This window comes from Zingiber officinale, chromosome 6B, assembly GCF_018446385.1.
Source record: "Zingiber officinale cultivar Zhangliang chromosome 6B, Zo_v1.1, whole genome shotgun sequence".
Classification (NCBI taxonomy): domain Eukaryota; kingdom Viridiplantae; phylum Streptophyta; class Magnoliopsida; order Zingiberales; family Zingiberaceae; genus Zingiber; species Zingiber officinale.
Window position 1 is genome coordinate 95352578 of NC_055996.1, and position 26834 is coordinate 95379411.

The 26834-nt window shown below is 36.8% G+C and overlaps 1 protein-coding gene across 1 annotated transcript; it reads right to left on the bottom strand.

The window, feature by feature from the left end:
• Positions 1 to 590: 590 nt before the first annotated feature.
• Positions 591 to 2709, bottom strand: LOC121993242 (NAC domain-containing protein 79-like). Its single transcript, XM_042547956.1, has 4 exons — positions 2571 to 2709; positions 1676 to 1923; positions 1286 to 1569; positions 591 to 1191 (listed from the first exon to the last, which is right to left on the bottom strand). The coding sequence occupies exons 2-4, from the start codon at positions 1857 to 1859 to the stop codon at positions 670 to 672; spliced, it is 990 nt and encodes a 329-aa protein (XP_042403890.1). The 5' UTR covers positions 1860 to 1923; positions 2571 to 2709; the 3' UTR covers positions 591 to 669.
• Between the last annotated feature and the right edge of the window lie 24125 nt (positions 2710 to 26834).

Sequence of the window (26834 nt, forward strand, 5' to 3'; positions counted from 1 at the left end):
CATAACACAATTTAACTTTGAACCTTTGTCAATATCAAAACACAGGTTCGATCATCTGCTGCACCCTGCACCAATATTGATTAATTAATTTTAATTTATTAATTAAATTTAAATTGTTCAAATTATTTTTAAGATTATCTTGATCAATAATTAATTTTAAATTAATTGAATTATCTAAATTATGCTTATCTTCCCAACTTAGGTATAAATAAGGATGAAATAATTCTCTAGTCTATGATTTAAATTTAATATGCAACACATGAACACTTGACTATTTTTTTAAAATTAAAACTCACTTCAAAGGAGTTTTTTGTATTTTCATTGCTAATCCTAACCTGGAATCAATGAAAATGAGTGAAAAATGCTTGGTAACTCATTTCAACTAAATATATATTTTTTAAAGAAGGGGGGAAATTAGGAGACAAATCCTTCTAAGTTATCCATTATTAAAAAGAAACAAATTGCTTGGACACAAAAATTAGAAATCGAGGGCCAAAGCGTGCGTCCAATTTCTCCAACTAACACTTTGGAAAAAAAAAAACTACAAGAAATTCCCAGTACACTCAACACTACATAATACACATGATTAATTAATTGCGTAGATCATTATTATATTATTATTATAATCATTTTTACAACATCTCTTAACCTAGATAGCTCATGCATGTTTCAGTAATTAGAGGGCCAGAATCCCTCAAGTTCCAAACAACCTGACTCCACATTGTTTTGAAACCCTCCATCCATCGCCCCCATAAGCCCACTACTATTGGTCGCGACGGCAGGAGACGACAACAGGTGAGGCAACATCTGAGGTGGTGGTGCTGCTCCCCCTAGGTTTAAGTTGAGGCTCGCGAGAGTAGCAGCTGCGAAACCACCTCCAGGGAAGCAATTACCTTGTGACGGTTGGATCATCGGCATGTTCATCAGTAACCCGCCGGGGCCGCCGTGATTGGTGGCCTTGGAGAACCTCGAGAGCTCGGTGAGCTCGGCCTCGGGGAGGCGATGGCTGAAACCACGTTGCAAGGCAAAGGGATGTACAGGGTACTCGTTTTGCACCATCACGGAAGGAAGTAACGGAGGCGGAGGCATGTAGTAGGGGTTGGGGCGGTGGTGGTTGGATGTGGATTGCAACTTTTTCCCTCCCGTTGTGGATGCACTCTTTGCGAATATGCGACAAACAACCCATTCGTTCTACCATGAGATAAAGATTTTTGTTATTTACTAAATAAATCTCATCGATGTAATTTTAAGTAGCTAATTAATTGAATATATATATAATAAGTACCTTACTGACTTTTAAAGGGGATTTAGAATGGATGCGATATTCGTGCATCACCCAATTAGTCTTCTCGCCTCTCGGAGCTCTCCCTTTGTAGAAGACCAATGTCTTCTTCATCCCTATCATTTCTAGGACCGTCGAACTACCGGTAGTGCTAAAGATCTCCTTGTCTTTCCCAGTTGTCTTCCAGTAGCCGGCATTCGTAGCCCTGTTAGTTCGAAGGCCGGTAGGGTATTTTCTATCCCGCAAGCTGTAGAAGTACCATTCTTTTTCTCCCATCTTTGCTTTCTCTGGCGCGCGCGATCGATTCGAAGAACAGTAATTGAAAAATATGTATGAGCTAACTTTAGAAAAAAAAATAAAAATGAATGCTTTGGAATAATATTAATTAATTACCTGGGAGATCCCATGGCTCGCATTTGTTGAGATCGACTTCTGCAATGGCTCTAGCATCGAAATCGGCATCGGTGGTCTTGCTTGTGAGATAATAGGCGATCAGTTCTTCATCTGTGGGATGGAATCTAAAACCAGGAGGTAGTTGATGTTGTTGAACATGTTGATCTTTCAACCCTTCTTCCATTATATATATGTATATAGTAATCAAGTGTATGCTCTTTCCTCTTACTTCCTTCAATTGATTAGCCCTAATGTCAAGCAAACACTCAGTCCAGTCAATCAAGCAACAGGATGTCATTTCTTGTGGATAAAAACATAAGATAATTACACCAAAAATATTAATGGAAGGACCTAAGAGAAGGTTATTTAGAAATAAAAGCCCTAATTGTGTCGAAGCTGGGATCGCATAGTACATGATAAAAAAGCTACCTTTGAAGATCACCCTCCTGGTCCTTTTTAAAGAAAGTCAGAATTTATAATCATGAAAAATAGTATTCATCAAGATCACTAGCTAACGTTTAATTGCAGGAGATTTCATAACTTGGCTCTTGAATCTAGCTCCATAAGAGAGGATCAAGACGAAACCAAGAAAATGGAGTAAACTACATGCTATTAGTTCCATGACTCAATCATTTCAAGAAAAAAATAATAATAATAAGAATATCAAAAAGGAATCAAAACCCTAGAAAATTTTCTCAAGAAACAAAACCCCTAAGATCATCAACTAAATTGTCACACAAAAGACAAAGAAACTTGTGATTAATCATGTTATCCAAAGCTATCACATCTCGATCTTCAAATTATAGGGAATAATTAAGGGAGAGAAGATGAAAGGAGGCAAAGTAAACTAGATGGCATCGAACGGACGATCTACCGTAAAGAAGAAACACTTTACCAGTTAATTACCAAACGGAAGAAATATATTGAGAAAGGTTAATTGATGAAGAAGTTGGGGATCAGGAAATCGGAAGAAGAAACGACCAAAGAGTTGTCCCTCTCCTTGCTTGTTATGAGTTATGGCAAGAAGACTAGACTACTCTAATTAGATTTAAGCATTTTGGTTGGCAGATTATTTGTGTTGTTGAAGCTTTTACCAACTAAGACGACCCTTCGAGCACAAGCTAATTGAATTATCCAAATCAAATCTAAGTTTTTAATTTGTTCTCTACAATTTTAATACTACCACAAGCTTTAAGCATGCATGCATGCATGTGTGCATATATCTCTATATATGAGTGCATGCCTTACAGAATCCATATGTAACACCATTCCCACACGTGGAAGAGGCCCATGTCGGTAGGCCAATGATTAGAGGCCACGTACGCAAGATGGAGTTTGACTGAGTAGGGAGGTTCTCGGTCAGGCGGCCGGATGAGCCGGGTGGGGGTTTCCCCATGCACGCACAGTGACAACATGAGACTGTTGACTGATTGTTTGGAGTAATAATTGATAAATATAAATATTATATATTAAATAAATATATTATAAATTGTTTGTTGTACAGTTGGATTTAATTCTGTGGCCATTGCTTAAATTCAGGATCTGGGGTTGCAAATTTTGTTCTTACTGTTGTCTTAATTACATTGCCAAAAATTGCACAGAGAGTGAGATAAATAAAGACAAAGTCTCTTGAAATATTGTGTCTTAGTGGAGAATCTGGTAAATTTTGTAATTATGATAATTTATATTTTTCTGTAATTTAGATTGTAAATTTCCTAGAACAGTTTAGTTCCCCATTTAGACATTTATACTTTTTATATAGTTTTCTAATTCAATGGAAAAGACACAAGAATTTTCTATCAATTTATTTTATCCTAGCTTTATGGTATAGGCATCGGTATCTTCTTTCTAACAAGATCCTAATTTCTTCTCTCCCTCCCTACAACGTAACCACTCATCAAACTCAAATGATTATCCACAATTCTACCAACCGCCCTCCCCTCTCAATCTCATCAATATTTCTCATGAAGCCTTGATGGGCTAGTGTAGTTGGTTCACCCGTGTCCGTCATCCGGCGTTCGTGTGAACGACGTTGACATGCCAAATCCAAATTAATTACCTTCCTTGGATCTGACATGACAAACTTCTTTTTGGTGCTCTTGTTGGCTCCATCTCATCGCTGATTCCTCTCATTCAACAAGTGGCTACCTTTCGTGATGCTTGGATTATTCTTGCTAATACGTATGTTCATCCGTCTAGTGGTCACATCAAACAAATCAAGGATAAGCTCATATGGGGTGTTAAAGATGCATATTCAATTTTAGAATATATGCAATTTATTCAATGTCGTTCTAATGAACTTGCTATCCTTAGTAAGCCGATAGATCATGAGGACCTCATTGAAATAATTCTTGTTGGCTTGGACGATGATTACAAAGCTATTGTTGACATTATCGAAGGTCTCGGGACACATCAATTTCTTTTGATGAATTACATGAAAAGTTGATTAATCAAGAACTGTCCTTGTAGCATTCTCAGTCCTCAATCTCTCCTATTCCCGCCATGGCCAATATAGCAACTGGTTGGCCTCGATCCAACATCCGCAATTTTTCTCTTGGCAAAACTAGCTGTCATCACAACAACAGTCTACCTTGTCCAATCCTGTCTCTTCTGGCAACTCTTAGGAGCGTCTGCCACACTAGTTTCTTGGAAAGTGCTTTTTCAAATTGTATATGTTCCCTTTGTATCATAGACGGCTGCTTAGCCTCTAATTCCAACTGGGCAGCCTTGGCCACCACAAAGGCAATGGCAATCGAATACCAATGTGGCCACTACTTCAGCCTCCACCTCCCCTACCTGGCTTCTTGATAGTTGGTGCATCTCATCATCTTACCTCAGCCCTCAACAACCTATTGCTGAATTCTCCATATGATGGTCCTGATGACATTGTGATCAGTGACGGTACTGGGTTACATATCACTCACACTGGTTTTACTATCTTAAACACCACCTCTCATAATTTTAATGTATAGAATATTTTATGTGCCCCCACTATGAAGAGAAATCTTATCTCTATTTCTAAAATTTGCATATCCAACTTCTATTGTTTTTTTCCCACTTCCTTTCGTGTGAAGGATCTGCAATCGAGGGTACCACTACTACACGGGCGAACTAGAGATGGTGTTTATGAGTGACTGACCTCATCAACTTCCTCCTCTTCACTCATTGTGTTTCCTAGTATCAAAACTTCACCACCTTCTGAGTGGCATCATCGTTTAAGACATCCATCTAAGTTATTTTTAGACACTTAGCTACCAACTTCAATTTAGATTTATCATCCAATTTATCACATTCGTCATTGTCATGATTGTCATTGTTATAAAAGTCAAGACTTAAGAAGTCATATAGAGCTTTGTCCACAATGCGCCATGTCATTAGTCTACGCATCCGAAAGGGGTTCATGCGCCCGGATGTGGATAAACCGTGACACAATTAGATCAGATAAGGCTGAGCTGGGGGCACCCAGGGTTAGTCCTAGTGCTGGGAAAGATATTATAAAAGCTCTTTGAACAAAGGCTTTGAACACACCTCTGATCAACTTCTACTCACGTATCGCTTCGAAATTCTGACATAACCCCTACGTGCTACTTCGACAATCATGCTCGACCTCAGATTCTTAAAGTTGTCCGTAAAACTTGTTTTTGTTATTCGTCTTTTGTACTGGATTTTGAAAAGGAATGGTAAATGCATGTGATACCATTCCTTGATTTTTTGTAAAATACGAGTTTTTGCCTCATCGAATCGTTGTTCGAAAGAGAAGACTATTAGTGGATTATCCATCAAAAGTTGTCAACGATCACGGGTCTTAGATTAGTAGCCATAGGTTGTGAACTAAGTAAATAAAATTATTTCTTAGTACTGTGTTTGTTTCTTTATTCTACTGCTATCTTTAAAATAACTGAAAAGAGAGTTTTCAAAAAATATGGAAAAGTGACATGCGCTATTCACCTTCCTCTAACGCTTTCTTCAATCCTACAATTAGTATCGATGAGAGCACTCTGTATTGGTGCAACCATCAATCGAGTAGATATTTTTGTTTTCTTTATTTATTTTCATTTATTCTCTTTTCTCCAACACTACTAATCTAACATCAAGTTTTGGAATATTTTTTATTTTTATTTTTTCCAATTAAATGTCCTTCCAAAAAGGCTGCAATATTGTTTGCCCCCATCTTTTCGATGGAAATGATTTCGTCTATTGGAAGGATTGAATGAAATATTTCCTGAAGACCTACATAGACATGTGGATCATCATTAAGGCATAGTACACCCTATCAGTCAACAAAGTCGGATATGAGAACTGGACCCCTTAAACTAAGAGGCAAATTGAAGCTGACGCGAAGGCAACTCAAACACTGCAATGTGGTTTGACCAAAAAGAAGCTTAATAGAGTCAAGCCCTTTATCAACACAAAAGACCTCTGGACAAGCTAGTCAAACACCGTGAGGGAACAACAGACACAAAGGTAATGAAACACGACCTCAATGTGAATAAAATTGATTGATAGTAATGAAACACGACCTTATCTAAGTTATGACCTCCAAAGATCAAGTTTGATACTAGGATTGACCTTATGTAAGCCATGATCTAAAGGAAGCTAATAGAAAAATTATTGTCTTAATTAAGTAAATTACATGCTTAATTACCTTGGTGTTAATTTCAAATGCATGTCATTCACTGCTTAACTTAGATCGGTTAGATATGACATAGGTTTGGTTGACTCTTTGCCAACATAGTATTAGGATACGGTGAGATGATAGTACATAAGAGACACTTAATCTAGGTTTGTCAAGTGGGATATGCTTAACTAAGAGAACTAATTGAAACTATCTAGCGACATCTTAAACTAATTAGATCAAGAATTTTTAATAGGTTAGTAAAGTGTCTAATTTCTAAAATTGTCTTTGTCTAAGAAAGTAGTCATTGCTTCGATACTCACCACTATGCCTAGCCATGACCTGGAAGCCGAGACTTAAAAAGTGCACTTAATTAATCGACAGTTAAATCACAATCTAACCCAAGGTAAAAAAAAACCCTTAGAATTAAATCTAATTAATTCGAAACTTAATTAATCCTAATCTAATTAATCTGAAACTTAATTAATCATAATCTAATTGCTAAATTAAAATTTCTAATTTAATTAATCTGAAACTTAATTAATCCTAATTTAATTAATCTAAAAATTAGTTAATCCTAATCTAATTATTCCCAATTTAATTAATCTAAACTTAATTAAAAATGCTAATTTAATTTATATGAAACTTAATTAAAAATCCTAATCTAGTTAATAATTCAACTTAATTAAAAATTCTAATTCAAACAATCGCACTCAATTAATAATTCTAAATTAAATAATTGAATGTAATTTAAAATTCTAACTTAAATAATCCAAATGTAATTAAAAATTAAATACTTAAATGTAATTAATAATTCTAACTTAAATAATTCAAATATAATTAATAATTCTAACTTAACTAATTTAATAATTCTTAATTTAATTAATAATCAAATAAAATTAATAAAAACTTAAGATTTGAATTTAATCAACTTAATTTATCTGAATAACCAATTTATTTTAATTCAATTAATTTAAACCTATCAAACTAATTCTCAAGATGAATCTAGCTAATTTGAGTAAACCAAATTCAATCAACTTATTTTGAAATTTAATTGTTGAAAAATGATAAAAGTCAAGATGAGACGTATGTTTGAACTCTAAGGATCCACTTAACCATGCATATATTTAGCTTAATTTTGTCCTTTTAATTGCAAAATTTTAATTATAGCTCGCCTTAATTCTCTTTAAGTATTCAAAGTTCATGCATGTTCTCTTTGTCTTATGTAGATATTCCTTGAAAATATTTCTGAAAAATCTTCTCTATTACTAGTAAAACTTATTCAAAATATTTTTGAGGAAGCTTTCTATTACTTGGAATTTGGAAATCTTTCAAAAAAATTTATCACCGAAAAACTAATTTTCTAAAGTTTAAGATATTTTTTCTTGTTTATATCACGCCCCTGGGGGTGTCAATTCGGGTGGGTCGGGTCGGGTTGAGTTTTTTTTTTTTTTTTAACCCAACCCGAACCCGACCCGAACCCGAGTTCAACCCAAAACACCTCAACCCGAACCCGAACCCGACCAACCCGATCAACCCGAACCCGACCCATATAACCCGAAAATCCGATTCAAAACGACTTTTTTGGGCTATTTTCTCTATAATTTTTTACTTTTATCTCAATACTCCATCACTATCACACAAATATGATATTAATATACATAAAAACATCTAAATTTTTAAAATAAAATTTGATTTAACCCCAAAAAGACCCACAAAACCCTATATTTAAGCCAACCCGGGTCAACCCGGGTCAACCCGAACCCAACCCGACCCAACCCGAAATTTTTTTACTCTTCAACCCTCCAACCCGAACCCGACCCGAACCCGAAAATGCCCAACCCGAACCTGATTTTTTTCGGGTCGACTCGGATTGGGTCATCGGGTCGGGTTCATTTTTGACACCCCTAACGCCCCAAAGGTATATTTGTCAGACAGGACGGACGATACCCCTTTATGATAATATTTGATACAATATGATACAGCCTACACGGCTAGTATAAATACAGCCATGCAAGATAATAAATACAAGCTCACATAGCAGGTACAAACACAACCATACAAGATAATAATACACAGTTTACACGACTGGTACAATTACAAACCACACAAACATAAACTGATTACATGCCAGCATGACTTAACACAAGAATGTCATATAACCGAATAAAAGTAGACATAAGACTAAAATCTACGATCAAGTCAAATCACTACATAACCAAGTCTGAAAAACAATTTGCAAATAGAATAGGAAGAAATAGCATAAAAGAAACGAAGTAATCTCAATATGACGTGAGATTAGCAGCTAGGATCCCTTAAGTGACTCCAAAATCATCTACATGCTACCTGAGAGAAATAAAGTAAATAGGGTAGTGAGTCCAAATGACTTAGTGAGTAATAGACAGTGATAATGCATGGTCAAAATAAGAATATGGAGATCAAGGTATTCAATCTCACAGGTAAGAATTATGTACACAACCATAAATGATATAATAAAGTCACATACCTAATCCGATCTAATACGTAAGGTATAATGATCAGTAGTCACTGGAGATTTACAATAGATCTGCTCGTACTGCATGTGCAACATACGATAGCATATATATGTATGATAAATGAACATATATGAATAATGTCAGGTATATGCAACAATCATAACTTAAATAAATACAATATATCACAAGCATATGCAATCATTATATCCAAGATATGCACTACAAATCATATGCAAATGACCATATATGTGTCATTCTTACACTCCACTCATGCTGCCATGACATCTGTGTGGCCGAGTGGGCTGGACTATGATAATTGCTCAGGACTCCAGCTACCACAACATTTGAGTGGCTGGTCGGGCATGATGTAGAGTAGCTATCTAGCTACACAACAAGGAGGTCACTATCTGCACGACTTTGCTACTACTACTTCGAATGGCTGAGTGGACATGACATGACAAGCTGCACCCAACTTCAGCTACCACTATCCCTGAGTGACATAGTGGGTAGTGAATATGACTGGTGACTCTCTCACACCACAAGGGAAACAATGATCGACATCATGCAAGGAGTGCGATGATGTGTATGATGCTAATACTCATGTCTCGAACACAATCATCATTAATGCACTGGTATGATAATAATAAGTATATCCAGACACATGATTTTATCAATCACATATATCTATATGTAAGAAAAGATCTAACAGGTGTCTGTTAAACAACAAGTATAGTAAATAGTAGCACCTATAGTACACACCATACTCATATGTACACTATATAATATAGGCAGTAAAAAATAATAACTCCTATAGTACACACTATACATGTGTGTACAACTATAGTGTATGAATAATCAGCATGATATCTCCTATAGTATACACCATACACGTGTGTATACTATAGAGTAAAAATATCTAGAAAATGAGAGTGTATGACAATAAATAGATCATCTCTAAGATCAAGTATATAAGTATCAAACTTAGATAAATATGAGTCGAGTCAAGATAAAATAATCTAATTTATCATCTATAACCATGCACTATGGTTAATGAACTATAGAGGTTAAGGAAAAAATATATACGTCGAAAGTAGCTCATTTAGGAATAAATCTCATGTTAAGATGCCTATCATAAATTCAGAGTCCTACATCAATATGTATTATTTAGCTAATTTCATATGAATTAAATAGCTAAATCAAATCTCCAAAACTAATTAGGATAACCCTAATCGAACATAATCATTGATTAACCTCCAATTAATGTTTAGGTCTCACTAATGCAATTCATTGCTTAAATTAGAATTAAGTCAACTTTAGCCCTAATTAATCCATCCTCTTCATTAGATTAGACTTAACCCTCAATTAACGCAAACCATTCCACAACCTAATTATATTAGGTTTATACATGAATCAACTTCAAAACTCACCCAAGCTCAAGGTGGTTGCTAAATGCTCACGATCGTAGGGGTTCATAGTTAGAAGATGTGGCCGGAGCTACGGATCACCTGCAAACAATGATGGCCCGACTATAATGGCCGGCCAAGCAACTAAACACAAATATCCCAATGGAGGCTATCAACTCCCTACTGCATCTGAAGTAAGGACCTCCAGAGAAGAAAGGGATGATCGGTAATGGTTGCACCGACATTGACGACTCTAAACAGCTGTTGTGCTAGATCAAATGCATGGTACTGGCTCAGAGCAAAGGAAAAAGATGACGCTGCCAGGCTGGGCTTAGCTAAACAGCTTTGAAAATGACTTAACTTTTTCATTAAAAACTTAGCTAAATTTTCAAAAATACTTAAAGAAAAATGCTTAACTTTGAAAACTTACTTTTAAAAAGCTTAGCTTTAGTTAAACTTTTGAAATGTCAATTTTGAAATATTAATTTTCAAAAAAGACCTAGTATAAATTTTCAAAAAATAACTTTACTTTTTTAACCATTCTTATTTAAAAAGAAATATTCTTAACTTTAAAAACTTACTTTTATTCCCCCTTTGACATATATAAAAAAGAATTTTAAAATGGAGAAAGCTTATAAAAATTAGTAATTAATTTTTTTAAAAAATTACAAATTAAAAATATTTTACTTTAACATCCCCCTTGATTAGTGCCTTAAAGATTTTAACTAAGTGCTTTTAGTCAAAGGGGAAGTTAATACTTTTTATCCTAGAGTCCAAGAATGGAAAGATCAAAGTAAAGAGATTTTTTTTTTTAAATCTCAAAAATAATCATCTATTTTGCTTAGAAGAAATGTCTAGCCATTAGTTACTAGTTTTGTATCATAAGATAGTAGCATTTACTTAGTTAGTCAAGTTAAGTGTATAATCCAGTTAGTTTGACTAAAAAGAATAACTTAACTTGATCAATTTGAGTTGATATTTATAGGTATTTATAGCCCAGATTTATGTTGATGTACAGACATAAGTATTCTGAAGTCCAAGCAGTACCTTATGCATCTCACTTCATTCTAAGTATTTTTCATACACAAGCAAGGTATTCTTAATGTTCTTGTGAGATGCTCTGATTGAAACCTATGGATACATACTTTCTAGGAGGTAGATACCTAGGCTAAGATTAATCGTTAAAAATACTAACAAAATTGAGAATTTTGAAGAAAATAAAATACTTTAGCCTAGAATTTTAAAACCAAGCTGATTTTAAAAAGATAATATAATTTTAAAAAATCATAACTTTTACAAAAGCAACACTATGAAAGGAATGATTTTAAAAATTTTAGAATCTATTCTACTAAGCACATACCTAATTATCTTCTAAGTGTACTGAACTCAAGTTCAGATAAGGGTTTTATGAAAATATCTACTAGGGTTGACTTGGATTCAATATAGTCAAGTACAATATCTCCCCTAGCTACATGATCCTTTACAAAGTGATGCTTAACCTCTATGTGTTTAGTCCTTGAGTGGTGTATTGGATTTTTAGTTAGATTGATTGAGCTTATGTTATCAATTGAAATTTATATATTTTTATATTCTAATTGATAATCTCTTAAAGTGTGCACTTTCCATAATAGTTGAGATGCACATTTTTCGATGGCTATGTACTCTGCTTCAGTAGTGGATAAGGCAATACAATGTTTCTTTCTATTGGATTAGCTTACTAGGCACTAACCTAGAAGTTGATAGCTTCTACTTATACTTTTTCTATCTAATTTGTACCTAGTATACTCTGAGTCAGAGTACCTAGTTAAGTTAAATATGCTAGTTCTAGGGGACTAAAGTCCTACACTTAAGGTTCCCTTAATATATCTAAGTATTATTTTTTACATTATATTAGTTAAGTGTGATTCGTTTACACAAGATTGGTACCTAGTACACATACCAACTACAAATAAGATATTAGGTCGACTAGCAGTTAGGTAAAGTAGACTTCCTATTGTACTTCTATAATATTTTAAGTCTACTAGTTTTCCATCTAAGTCAAAGTCAATTTTAACATTGGTTGTTATTGGGGTATTAATATTTTTAGAATTTTTATTCTAAATTTTTTAATTAATTCTTTAACATATTTCATTTAAAAAAAATATAAATTCTCTCTTTTTTATTTTTTTTGTAATCCTAAGAAAAAGTTGGGTTCTCCTACTAGACTAATTTCAAATTTATTTTCTATTAATTTAACGAATTCTTTTAAAAATTTAGTCGTTCTTTGAGCATGTGTTTCCGTTAAGACCCGAAAGGATGCTAACTCCTCAAAATGGGCATTTGAAACACAAGGCGAAGAAGATGATGATGAACCAGTCGAGGTTGAGTTTAGACGGTATAAAAGAGCTCGAGTAGAAAAATCCTATAGATCAGATTTTATCACTTTCATATTGGAAAGTGAGTCCTGAAGTTACTCAGAAGCAGTAAGTTCTTTTGATGGACCTCACTAGAGAGAAACAATTGCATCTGAGATAGAATCTATCTTATAAAATCATACTTAGGAACTTGTGGATCTTCCTCCCAAAAGTAAACCACTAGGTTGTAAGTATATTTTTAAGAAGAAATTGAAGTCAGATGATACAATTGATAAGTATAAGGTCAGATTGGTAATCAAAAGATACCGACAATGAGAATACCTTGATTACTTTGATACATATTCTTTCGTGTCGAGAATAACTTCTATTAGAGTATTGTCAGATATAGTTGCTCTATGGAATATCAAAATACATCAGATGGATGTAAAGAAAACCTTTCTAAATGGGGATTTAGAAGAAGAAATCTAAATGGAGCAACCTGAGGTATTTTCTATACCAGGATAAAAAATAAGCTTTGTAGATTGGTGAAGTCATTATATGGCTTGAAACAGACACCAAAGTAGTGGCATGAGAAGTTTGATAATTTCATGAAGGAATGTAGATTCAAGATTAATGAATGTGATACATGTGTCTACATGAAAGCCATAGAGAATGACTACATTATCTTATGCTTATATGTAGATGACATACTTATCATTGGAAGTAATGATAAGATAATCAAATCTACTAAAGATATGTTGAACTCAAGATTTGACATGAAAGATATGGACCAAGCTGATGTGATTTTAGGAATCAAAATTCTTAGAATAACAGAAGGACTTATTCTTAGTCAGTCCTATTATGTGGACAAAATTTTTAAGAAATTCAGTAAGGGTGATACCACATTGGCACGAATGCCGATAGATACGAGTCAACATCTATTGAAAAATAAAGGTGAAAGTATCTCTCAGATAGAGTACTTTCGAGTGATTGAAAGTTTGATGTACCTGATAAGTTGTATACGACCAGACTTGGCCTATGCAATAAGTAAATTGAGTAGATACATGAGTAATCTTGGTGTTGAGAACTGTAAAGGGATAACAATAGTACTGAGGTACTTGAGGTATACTCAGAAATATGGACTGCACTATACGAGATATCCTGCTATGATCGAAGGATGCAGTGATGTGAGTTAGATATCTAATATAAAAGACTTTAAGTCTACGAGTGGATATGTATTCACTCTAGGAGGTGCAGCCATTTCTTAGAAATCTTCTAAGCAAACTGTAATAACTAGATCCACGATAGAATCTGAGTTTGTAGCTCTTGACAAATGTGGTGAAGAGGTTGAATGACTATGACAATTCTTAGAAGATATTCCAAGATAGTTGAAACATGTGCCGACAATTTGCATACATTACGATAGTCAATCAACAATCGGTTGGGCATAGAGTCATCTGTATAATGGTAAGTCTAGACATATACATCATAGATATAATATCATTAGACAACTACTCTAAACTAGAGTTATCACTGTTGACTATATGAAGTCAAAGGATAACCTAGTGGATCCGTTAACCAAAAGGTTAAACAGAGAGTTAGTTATAAGCTCATCGCGAGGGATGAGCTTGATGTCGATGAGAAATGTTGGTCTAAAGAAAACCCAACCTATGCAGACTGGAGATCCCAAGAAATAGGTTCAAAGGGACAACCTAATTGTATCGACAAAGTTGCTCACTGTGGGGGAATAACCCAATGGATCAGTGAAGGATAGAGATTGAGCATACGACTTTTAATGATCTAAGTAGAGTAATGAGGAATACTCTTAAGAGATCACCTATGTGAAAAAGAAGTGGGGTCGCTTCAAACAGAATTGAAGGCACAATTCTTAGAACTTCTCATATAACCAGGCGTTCATGGCCAAGAATGAGCACACTCATGAGAACTGAGTTGTATTAGGGAGAGACTTGGGTGAGATATGTTAATGTTCGTAGAGACAACAGAATAGTTCAAAGATATCGCATCTACTGTCAGCCAGTAAACAAACAGATCTTCACAAGGGAAGGTTCAAAGGATAAAACCTACATGTCCTATACTGGACTCAACTGTTGAATGTTATCACATATCCTATTTTCATTCATACGGGGGATTGTTGAATATATATGAATGGAGAAGAGGTGGAAGAGGCATGAAGCTTCATTATGAATGAGACTTTAGTCCCACATTGGGAGCTTTAATGCATATTGGTTGATTTATATTGATTCACATGCATTGATGATGTAGACAAATGCATGGGGAGAAGCTCTCTCTCTCATACGTGGGTGTATAGGGGGTGCAAATCCAAGGCCTGGATTGCACTGAACCATGTTGACTCTTGTGTGAGCATGACCTGCACACGCTGAATGCCAGACCGGCTGGGACAAAATTTGCCCAAGTGGAACAACCAACATTTTACCACATAAACCTTTTTGCTACTTATTTAAGTGTGTAACGGATGTATTAAATTAGAGATTAATGCATAATATAAATGACTGAGTGAAACGTTGGCATTTCATAACTCGGTATGTAATGATCATTAATCAATCATTAACGTTAGTCATTGCTCTGAGATCCTATATAAGGAGGCTACGATCATTAGCAGAAATGGTTACACACACAGAAAAGAAGCAGTAGCTCTCCACCTCCATTCCCCTCCTCCTATGTCATGCAACTCTTTCTTAGCGGAGTGCCCCATGATAGCAGTCGGGTACTGCTCAATTCATCATGACTATCATCATGACTATCAGTGATTGGTGGAAATTATAGTTAACCGTTGTATCCTGGGAAGTAGACTACCTGAGTAAACCTAGAAGCACACCTGGAGGTGGGGCGAATCTATTTTAAGGAAACTGCGACCATCATAGGCCTTAGTCCATTCGGCTACTCGATTTTTCTACCTGATCGGCCGAATACTCATTCGGTCACTCGCTTGTTGGGCCGCTCACTCGTTCATCTACTCGCTCGCTCAGCCGCTCACTCTCTCGTCCACTCGCTCGCTCGGCCACTCACTCATTTGGCTACTCTCTAGCTCAGCATCTCTGCCCGCCTGTTCACTAGTTTGGTCTCTCTGCTCCTCTGCCCAACAGGCCACTTGCTTGCACGTCTATCTGGCCGCACACTCGCTCAGCCTCTTCGTCGGCTCGACTGCACGCCCATCCGGTCACACACTTGCTCAACCTCTTCCTCCACACGGCTGCACGCTTGTTCGACCGTATGCTCGCTCGACCATTCTACCTTTGGCTGCTCTGCCCGATCGATCACTTAATCTGATAGGTGACTCGACCGCTCTACCAACCCTGTCGCTCGGCTGATAAACCTAGTTGGTCACTCATCCTGGTTGACCAATCTACTGCTTTCCCAACTGGCCCTTTAGTCCACCCGGCCTCTCTGCTCCACTCATCCATTGAAACTTGGTATTCGGCAGTCTCCATTGCTCGACCTGTCAGTCGCCTGGGACATTAGGCCGCTCGACTTATTCGTTCACTTGCCCGCGCGACACTTATATGCTCGGACTCGCTCGCAAGGCTTCTCGTCCGTATGAACTCGGTTGCTCAGACTTTGCTGCTCGGGCGCTTTGATCACTCAGCCACTCCACAGTCAGTACTTGGCAAAAATCAGCCCCTGCATGACTTACTCAGTTGAATATTCTATTTTTATTTTCAACTTGTCATTTTCTATTTTTACTTTGTCAAAGTCTTCTAATCGATAAGAACCGGCTAAATTTGATTTTAATTCCTTATTTTCTTTTTCTAACTTACAGTAATTTTTTGATATATTTTTATAAACTGAAATAACTTGTCAGGAGGAAGAGATCGTACCTAACTTACCTTGTCAATCCCATAATTTGTATCTCCCCCTGAAGTGCTATTTTCATCTGATGTCGCTCCCCCTTCATCGATGCTTTCGATGCTCATTTTGGATGAGCTTGCTTCGTCTTCATCTTCTTGGTAACTTGCCACTAGTGCAAGTCCGGTGAGGGCTTCTATCTCCATTTCGAACGATATTTCATCCCACGTCGCTTTTCGATTATACTTGGTCTATGTTGGCTTCTTGTTCTTCTCCTTGTCATTGTCATTCAATTTTGGACAGTTGTCTTTTACATGCCCTTCTTCATTGTAGTGGTAGCATCTTACTTTTCTTTTTCTTCTTATACCCTGTACTTGATTAAATTTCTTACTTTTAAATAACTTTATAAATTTTCTTACCATTAGTGTCATTTCGTCGTCATCGAGAGAAGATTCAGAATCTCGTTCGTCCATTTTTTCCTTTAAAGCAATGTTGTGCTTTGGCTCCTTCTTCAGATCTGCACATCTTGTTTCATGGATTTCAAATGTTGAAAATAATTCTTTTAAAGCACTTGATTATAAATCCTTAGATATATAATAAGTATCTACTAATGATGCCCATTCAATAGTCCTAGGAAATGCATTAAGCGTGTACCTTAGCGAATATCGGTTGCTTACCTTTTCTCCGAAATTCATGAGTTCGGTGATGAGTTCCTTTATTCTTGAGTGAAGATGTCCAACAATTTCTCCTTCTTCTAATTTGATGTTGCTGATTTAGTTCCTGAGTAGATCATGTCTCGCGAGTTTCACCTCCGAGGTACCTTCATGTAATTCCAGGAATTTTTCCCAGAGCTCCTTTGCTGACTCGTAGGCTCTGATCCGGTTGACTTTTTGTGGCAGTAAGATGCTTAGTAGATGGAACTCTGCTCTACCATTTGCCACGAAGTCGGCCTACTCCTTCATCCATTGGTATTCTTATTTACCCTTAGGTGCTATAAAACTAAATTTCATTACTAAAAGCAAATTGAAATATGTTTTAAAGAATACCTCCATCTTTTTCTTCCAGCTCGCGAATTCTCCCTCAAACTTTGGTGGGCAGATGCTCGGTCCGACCATCTCATGTGCTTTGTTTAGTGGTTAGTCCTCCTAAATCGATTGGGCTCTGATATCACTTGTTGGTCCCTTTGACGGCCGACTAAAGGGGGGTGAATAGCCTGCACAACAAAAACACAAAAATACCTTTCTTGAACTTTTACATCTTTAATAAATTTAACACTTGCATAAAAAAATAAGAGACTAATTAAAGAAAGGAAGAGACACAACGAGATTTATTTGATTACAATTGAGGAGGTTGTTAATCCAAGGAAGTTGAAAGCACACTAAATTCTCCTTCAGGCGGAGAAGCCTCTTTATAGCAATTAACGTACTAGATCAGAAAGCTAAACGAAAGAAAAATGATTATAAGTGTTATGTCTAAACTTTTAGGACCAGAGTTGTATTTATAACCCTGGTCGGGGTGCCTGGAAGGGTTCTAGATGCTTGGGGGGATAAACATTTATCCCTGTCACAACAGAACGCCCCATGTCGTGTTCCGGATAAAAATCTACTACGGGCACTCAGAAGGGTTCCGGGCACCCGGACCAAAGTTAACCTCATGTTAACTTGTTTGGTCCAGGTTTTGGCTTCAGCTTCGCTCACTTGGGTCCAGATCTCCCGCTCTGGCACCAGCTCCGTTTGGGTGATCTTAGCTATCCGGAATAGGGCTCACCCGAACCCAATTTTCGACCTTCGACTAAACTTCCACTCAATCTTCTTGTCCCTCGGAAACTCCGAGCGCCTCTTTCTCATTCGCCTGCATACTCTTCGGCAGCACCTCGTACCTCGGACGCACCGAGCCCGTCGGCTCTCTCTCGTGCCATCATTCTCGCTAGCTGTGTCTTTCGCTCTACCTCTTGTACTCCTAAGTTCCTGCACACTTAGACACAGGGGTTAAATACCAATAGGACCTAACTTTACTTGGTTGATCATATCAAAACTACCACGGGGTACTTACAACGATCATTAGTAGAAAAGGTTACACACACAGAAAAGAAGAAGTAGCTCACCACCTCCATTTCCCTCCATGTCTGTCGTGCAACTCTTGCTTGGCGGAGTGCCCATGATAACAGTTGGGTACCGCTCAGTTCACTGTGATCATTAGTGCTTGGTGGGAATCATGGTTAACCATTGTATCCTGGTAAGCAGACGATCCGAGTAAACCTCGAAGCACAGTCGGAGGTAGGGCGAATCTATTTCAAGGAAACTGTGACCATCATAAGCCTCAGTCCATTCGACTGCTTTGTTTTTCTGCCCGGCCGGCTGAATACTCGTTCGTCCGTTGGCACGCTCAGTCGCTCACTCGCTTGGCCACTCACTCACTCGACATCTCTGCCCGCCTGTTCACTAGTTTGGTTGCTTTGTTGCTTTGCCTGATAGGCCACTTGCTTGCACACCCATCTGGCCGCACACTCGCTCGTCCTCTTCGTCCGCTAGACTACACGCCCATCCAGTCACACACTCGCTCGGCCTCTTTCTCCGCTCGGCTGCATGCCCGTCTGACCGTACGTTTGCTCGGCCATTCTGCCTTCAGTTGCTTTGCCCGGTCGGTCACTCGGTCTGATAGGTGACTCGACCGCTCTACCATCTCTGTCGCTCGACCGATCAGCCCGGTCGGTCACTCTTCTCAGTCGGCCAATCTACTACTTACTCGCCCGACCCTTTATTTTTCCTGGCTGCTCTGCTCCACTCATCCACTTAGACTTGGTGTTCGACAGTCTCCACTCGGCCGAGACATTAAGCCGCTCGGCTTATTCGTCCACTTGCCTACTCGACACTTGTCCACTCGGACTCGCTCGCACGACTTCTCGTCTATATGGACTCGACCACTCGAACTTGTTACTCGGACGCTTTACTCACTCAGTCACTCCGCGATCATCACTTGACAAAATCAACTCCTACTAATAGTATGAGATATTTACTTAAGTTATCTGGACAAATAAATAAATATAATTGGATGTTTAAATTCTGCTAATTCTTACCATCTTCGAGAGATTATTTGTCCAATATTTATAAGGGCTAATAAGCTACAAGTTTGGACCCCACAAGTTATCCGAGTTGGTATGTGGTGGAATGCTTGTCACATGAGGTCGTGGGGTCGAAACTCAGGGTAATCGGGGCGTAAATCTCCGGTCCCTATGTAACTCACCCCACCTGCCACATGCTTGCTCAGGATGTTGTGATTTACCTCCCTCGTGATGGCCTTGGGTCGGGTGCGACGGAGACACTGGAGACAAACGATTTCACCTTTTTACCACATAATAAGCTACAAGTTTGACTTTTAAGCCGATGAACCTCTGCCCAAAATTACCACATATTCCGTCGAGTATACCCTTGACATGCACAAGTTGAATTTATGTCAAGGGATGGAGAGTGTTTCTTGGTTGCAATCATATTCACTAGTATGATTGAGCTAATTTTGGGGTTGGAAATACATGCCGTTTGACTGTTTATATTGTGACGTTTTTTTTTATCTGGAGGGTGAACATTAATTTTTTCATTTGATAGTTCTTGCATGTACTCAACTCAAACAAATAGGGAAGAGAATCCAGCCAAATGACTTTTTTTTTAACTTATATGCAACAATAACATTTTAAAAAAATGAAAACATTTGTCATGATTGTAAAATGGAAATCTTGTAAGAGGTAATTTTGAAGGCATCATGACCGTTGATAATATATATATATATATATTTTCCAAAAATTTATTATGTTCTAATCAAATATAACTAGCTATTTATCTGATCCATCAGAGCTTCTAGAATTATTTTGTTTTCAACATGATATACAATTTTGAAATTAGCTAACTAAATATCTTCATTTAATTAGATTGAAGGACCCAGTCATATTCATAATATCTAGCATGCATGGCAATCTACTTTAAAAATAAAAAGATATGCCTTCATTGCAAATGACACATATCCCTTTCTCTTAGGTTACTTATCCAATTATACTTCATATAAATAACCTTTTGAAAGAGACAACTTTCAGCTAGTCCTCAAGTTTTTGAAGACACCTCAAATACATAAACTTGTGTCTTTGAATTGTCAAATTTTTCACCTAAAAAGATCATGCTAGCTCATGACCAACGCATTCTCAAATTTGAGTAGAGTTTATCATGAAACTAAATAGTATTGTTCTTTTTCTTTCAAATTTCTATGGATGTGCAAATTGATTGTTAGTAGATATCATTCAATCAAGCATGCCAAATTCTACTAATTAATTGATGTTTTATCATGTATAATTTGAAATCCATATATTCGAGGGACACCATCAAAAAACAATGAGATAAAAATGATAGATCACCTTGCCAAATTTTAATTAGTTCAATTTATTTAGGCTTTCTACCTCTCTAAGATGTATGTCCTTTTTTTTTATCTCATACTTTTTAAATGCAATAATGCAACAGTATCACAATACTAAAGAAAAACAAAACTCCTTTTGAAAGTCTATATATGGATGATTGCATGTATCTTCAGCTACTTTTTACTAACTACGATACCAAAACATATACGTCAATAACTTGAAATACTTAGCACGTTTATTTTTATAGTCCTATGTGGTAATGGAATTAGGATTTCAATTCTTCCAACTATTTCAAAGTCATTTTAGCAAGAAAAGACTTGTCATTCTCAAATAATAAGGTAATATCTCATGCTTCGGACATATGTCTCTTTGTCTAATTTATCCATAGGGGCTCTTAAATTTCTTTTTTATTCCTAAATATAGAAAGATAAGAAAGGAAGGTAACTTAGACATTTAGTTCTAATTTTTGTTTAAAAATGATTAAATATATATTAATTAAGTTTCTTCAAAAAGTCTAAAATAGAAGTATTTTTCAACATATTGAGTCTACATTAACTACATCCAGAACGTCCAAATAGCATGGACAATTGAGCATTTATTAAAGAGCTTTATGTGGCGATTAATTAACACTAAAAAAATGTTAGTTGTTGGCATATCATAGTAAGCCACAAGAATTTGATCACTTTCTTATTTACTTGTCAAACACTTCAAGTAATATTTCCACCATGAATTGGACTACAAATCAACCTTCCATATCTATGAAAAAAATAATAGCTCGATACCGTTACCAATTCAACCATAACTTAAAATTTTCAAGGAAATTAATTAAAGTACTGCATACATTTTAAATTATTCTACTTTATGGAGTTAGTGGTAGAATGCAAGAGCCAAATTATAACTAATCCACATACCTAAATTGAAAACAAGGTTGCACCAAAATTTACAAAACAATATTTAGTTATGATTACAAACACATTTTAATTAGTTCTTCTTCAAGAAGTTTAATCAAAGTCCAGTTGTTCTAGTTATAATGCATGAATCCCGTTGAATTTTGTAGAACACAATAATGTTGGGATTACAATGATCAACCTGATTATATTAGTTAATTAAGTAGATGGAATCTTTAATCTTGTTGATTAAACTCTTGTTGATGATAAGACAAATCTTCTTAATTAAGCATACTAATTTATTTTTTATGTTGAAAAAAATAAATCTTCTTAAGTACACAAAAAAATCTTTAGTTGAATCTTGAAACACATTCAAACCTACATTAAGGCCCAATTTCCTATAAGAGAAGAAAATAAATAGTGAAAAAAATGATAGAAAAAAATTCATAGAAAAATTCAAGCTATCAAGGAGACAAACTCTGTTGATTAATGATATAGAAGGAACAGTCAATGATAAGGGAGTAGCTAGCCATGGCTATCACACAACTTGCAACAAGGACATCTCTTGGATAGTTACATGGATCTTCATTCAAAAGATTGCAAATTTGAAGTCAATGAATAATTCATTTATTTAATGGATTACACCAACTGCTCCAAAATGTATTTTATGATTCTAAGAGAATAACTAAATCATATGTATTTGTTGAAAATGCTCCTATGAGAATAATGTTCTAGAAGGACCATGGAATACTAATTAGTTCAAAGATAAAAAAAAATATAGGAAAGAAAAGTGATGAAAATAATGTAGATATTAACAGGAAGATATTTACAAATTGATCCAATGAATAACTGAAAGATAAACATCTAGAAGCACAAGCACCTGAAATACATGAGAAAACTTAGAAATTTTGATAAATAATGTGTTGATAGGAAGCAAAAGGTATAAAAAAAAATTGTTGATGATAACTTTAGATATAATGTGATAGTTAATATGTTAAAAGAAAGGAGGATTTTGAATCTATATCTACTGAAGAATGTTAACATAAAATTGATTGGATGAAATGGAAAGATGCAATTTAGGCATATTTACATTCTATTACATGGCGTAAAGTTTTTGGACTCATAGTCAAAACACTTGAAATTGTTAAACTAGTGGACTACTAATGGGAATACTTGTGTCAACATAAAATGAGAAAAATGAGGTTGAGAGATACAAGGCAAACTGTTAGCATAAGATTTTTCACAAATACCTAGCATTGGCTATAAGGGCAATTTCCTTGTAATTGATGTAATTATATTTCATTATCTTATCAAACTGATTGCACGTGAAAAATTGTATTTATAGTTAATGGATATAGTTACAAATTGCCAATATCGTCGAGTCAATAACACTATCTATAAGAAACTCTAAGAAGGGCTTAAGATGTCTAAAGCATGTAACTCATATTTTCAGAGCTAATATTAAATTAAAAAGATTTATATGGATTAAAATAATCTTAACATGTATGGTATAATCGTCTCATCAAATATTTATTGAACAAAAGTTAAAAAGGTAATTCTATATATCCATGTATCTTTATCAATAAATTTGGAAGACTAATTTGTTATAATTTAAATATATATGGATGATTTGAACATCATTATAACTCTCGAAGAGTTTCAAAGTAAAACAAATTATTTGAAGAAAGAATTATTTTTTAAAAGATCTTAGCAAAATAAAATTTTATTTCAACCAACAGTTTGAATATTTAAAGGGTGAAATTATTATGCATCAGTTGAATCATATTTATCACGTCTCAGACGTATACTTATCTGACAGATCAGATGATATCCTCAAGTGACAATGTACGATACAACATTATATGAGTCCATAACATGGACATAAATATACAACGAAAGATATAAAATAATCAAACATCTCAATAGAAAGATTTACACAATCCTCACATAATGCAGAAAATATAAATGACTGCGAGTCGACTCAGCTTAACACAATAAACCATATGACTAAATAAAGGTAGCCACAAGGCTAAAATTTACAACCAAGTCAAATTATTACATAACCAAGTCTAAAATCCCAAAATGTCAATAAAACAGAAGGAAATAATATAGAAAATCATTCTCAAATGTGTAGGATCAAAAAGAATTTAGATATCTTCATAATAGTATGATATTGTCCACTTTGGGCCTAAGCCCTCATGGTTTTGCTCTTGGGCTCTACCCAAAATGCCTCATGCCAATGTAGATATCTTTTTTCTTATACACCCATGATCTTTGCCATGTGTTTCAATGTGGGACTATGTTTGCAACCTTGTGTAGGACCGTTGTGGCCATCTAGGAGGGGGTTGTTGGATAGCCCTGTAAAATAAAAACAAACAACCCTTCCTCGAACTCTTTAAGCTAACACTTGTATAAATAAAGCAAAGCAGTAAATTAAAAACATAAAGAACGAGGCACAAGATATTTACTTGATTACAACTAAGGAGGTTGTCAATCTAAGGAAGTTGAAAGCACTAGAATACTCCTTCAGGCGGAGAAGTCTCTTACAACGTTGACACGCAGAAACAGAAGCTCAACTACAACTCTAAAGCACACAAGCGTTGAAATTAATTACTTGGAGTTCGTTGTGAAGCTTCTGGACCAAGGCTATATTTATAGCCTTGGTTGGGGCGCTCCGAAGGGTTCCGGGTGCCCTGGGGGGATATAACTTTATCCCCAACGTTCAGATCGCGTTTGACGCGATCTGGTCAAGATCGGAGCACGGAGCACTATAGTCAACAGGAGTTGACTTTTCTCCGTCGGGACCTTCGCTCCGGTTCAGTTCGCCTCGGTCCGGGTCTTCAACTCCAGATCCACTCGCTTGGGTGATCTCTGCCATCCGGAAAAGGGCTCACCCGAACCCAACTTCTGGTCTCTTGAGCAGCCTTCCGCTCCGGCTTCTCGTCCCTCGGAATCGCCGCGTGCTTCCTTCTCGTCTACCAGCGTACTCATTCGCAGTCTTCGTCCCTCATTCGCACTCTGTTCCAACCTTCTCGCTAGCTGCGTCTCTTGCTCCCCGAGCAATCTTCCGCTCCGGCTTTCGTCCCTCGAAACCATCGCATGCTTCCTTCTCGTCCGCCGGTGTACTCTTTCGCAGCGCCTCGTCCCTCAGGACGCACCGCGTGTCGTCCTTCTCGCTAGCTGCGTCTTCCGCTCGAGTACCTGTGCTCCTAAGCTCCTGCACACTTAGACACAAGGTTAGAAACACACAGGACCTATCTTAACTTATTGATCACACCAAAATAACCTTGGGGTTCAAACACCTTGCAACCCCAACAATCCCCCCTCAAACAAAGGACCACAGGCTTCCCACATCCGATCCTCGACCCACTAGGTCTTCCTGCCTCTCAGCCCACTCGACCTACTAGGACTTCTTTGCCTAGCCGCAACTAGGACTTCCTTCCTAGTGTTTGTTCCTCTTGATTCGAACATAGGAGCCCCAATTTTCTTTGTTTGATGTCAATATTGTACCCACATGGCTCAATCAGACCATATCTCTTGTGCACAGTTGGTGGTTAAACCTTTTAGCAATCCATATTCTGATACCAATTGTAGATCTGGGTAGGCCGGCTAGAAGGGGGGTTGAATAGCCTAAAAAAATAAATCAAGACCTTTTTTGTTCTTTGGACTTAGGTTAGCAGCAATAGTATAATAGAAATAAACAATACAAAAAACTGAAAGAAGAGACTCAAAATTTTACTTGGTTACAACCGGGGTGGTTGTTAATCCAAGACAATGGCAGCACTAGAAAAACTCCTTCGTGTAGGTGGAGAAGCCTCTTACAATCTTTGAATGCTCAGCCTATTGCTAGGAATTGAATGCTTGAGTTGATTGATTATTTCCTAGCTTTAAGGGTCTTTTTATAGCTCTTGGAAATTGTATCTATAGCTTGAGGGCACCTCTCAAGGGTATGGAGGGTGCCTCCAACGAGGCAGTATGGATAAAACTTTATCCGCTGTGAACGATCACTTTGGCCATGTCGAGGGTGCTCTCAAGGCTATGGAGGGTGCCCTTAATGCTATGGAGGGCGCCCTCTATATCATAGGGTGCTCTCTATGGAGGGCACCCTCTATATCATTGGGCACCCTCTATGGAGGGCACACTCTATATCATGGAGGGCGCCCTCTACCTGCAGCGTATAAATAACTTCAGCTTTCCTTTGGATCTTCCGCTACACCGTTCACTTGGGTGATTGCGGCTAACTGAAATAGGGCTCACCTGAACCCAATTTCCGACCTTCTCCTCGAGTAGGCTTCCGCTCCGGCTTCTCATCCCTCGAACGCCGCGTACATTCTTCTCGTCCACCAGTGTACTTTTCCGCCGCACCTCGTCCCTCAGACACACCGAGCCCGTCGGCTCTCTCCCATGCCATCCTTCTCGCTAGCCGCGTCTTCTACTCAACTTCCTATGCTCCTAAGTTCCTGCATACTTAGACACAGGGATTAAACTAAAACAGAACCTAACCTAACTTAGTTGATCACACCAAAAATAACCTTGGAGATCCAACAAAATGTGATGTGGTACTAATAGTCAGGATTCTCCAAGCGACTCCATATCATCTACTTGCTACCTGAGGAAAATAAAGTACAATATAGTAGTGAGTCCAAATGACTCAGGAGGTAATAGATGAATGGTAGTGCATGGTCAAATGTGTAAGAAGATCAAAGTATACAATCTCACAGATAGAGGATATGTACGCAATCATAAATGACAAAATGAATGTACATACCAGAAATAGTCAACATATAAAGTATAATGATCAGTAATCACTGAGATTCTGCCACAAGTCCGCTCATACTACATGAGCAATACATGATAACATAACATATATGGTAAATAACATGTACGGTAATGTCATGCATAAGCAACTAACATATCATGAGTATGTGCTAGAGCAAGTAACAGTAAGAGATCATCATATATAGGAGCAACACATCTCCATAAGGAATATCATCATATGTGGGAGAAATGCTCTACCACAAGAAATATCATCATATGTGAGAGCAATGCTCCACCATAAGAAATATCATCATATGTGGAAGAAACGCTCCATCACAAGAAATACCAGTAACTAAGACATCTAACTATCTAACTATGGATCATGGAAGATCACTCTACCATGGATAACCCATGGGCAGTCTGAAATATCAGGGTCTCCGTCTA

What these genes read in the sequence shown, in the direction of transcription:
- LOC121993242 (XM_042547956.1), bottom strand. Translation starts at nt 1,859, where the DNA reads ATGGAAGAAGGGTTGAAAGATCAACATGTTCAACAACATCAACTACCT. An exon ending in CGAGCCATGGGATCTCCCAG is followed by an intron (nt 1,570 to 1,675) that starts GTAATTAATTAA and finishes CGCGCGCGCCAG; the next exon opens with AGAAAGCAAAGATGGGAGAA. An exon ending in CCCCTTTAAAAGTCAGTAAG is followed by an intron (nt 1,192 to 1,285) that starts GTACTTATTATA and finishes ATCTCATGGTAG; the next exon opens with AACGAATGGGTTGTTTGTCG.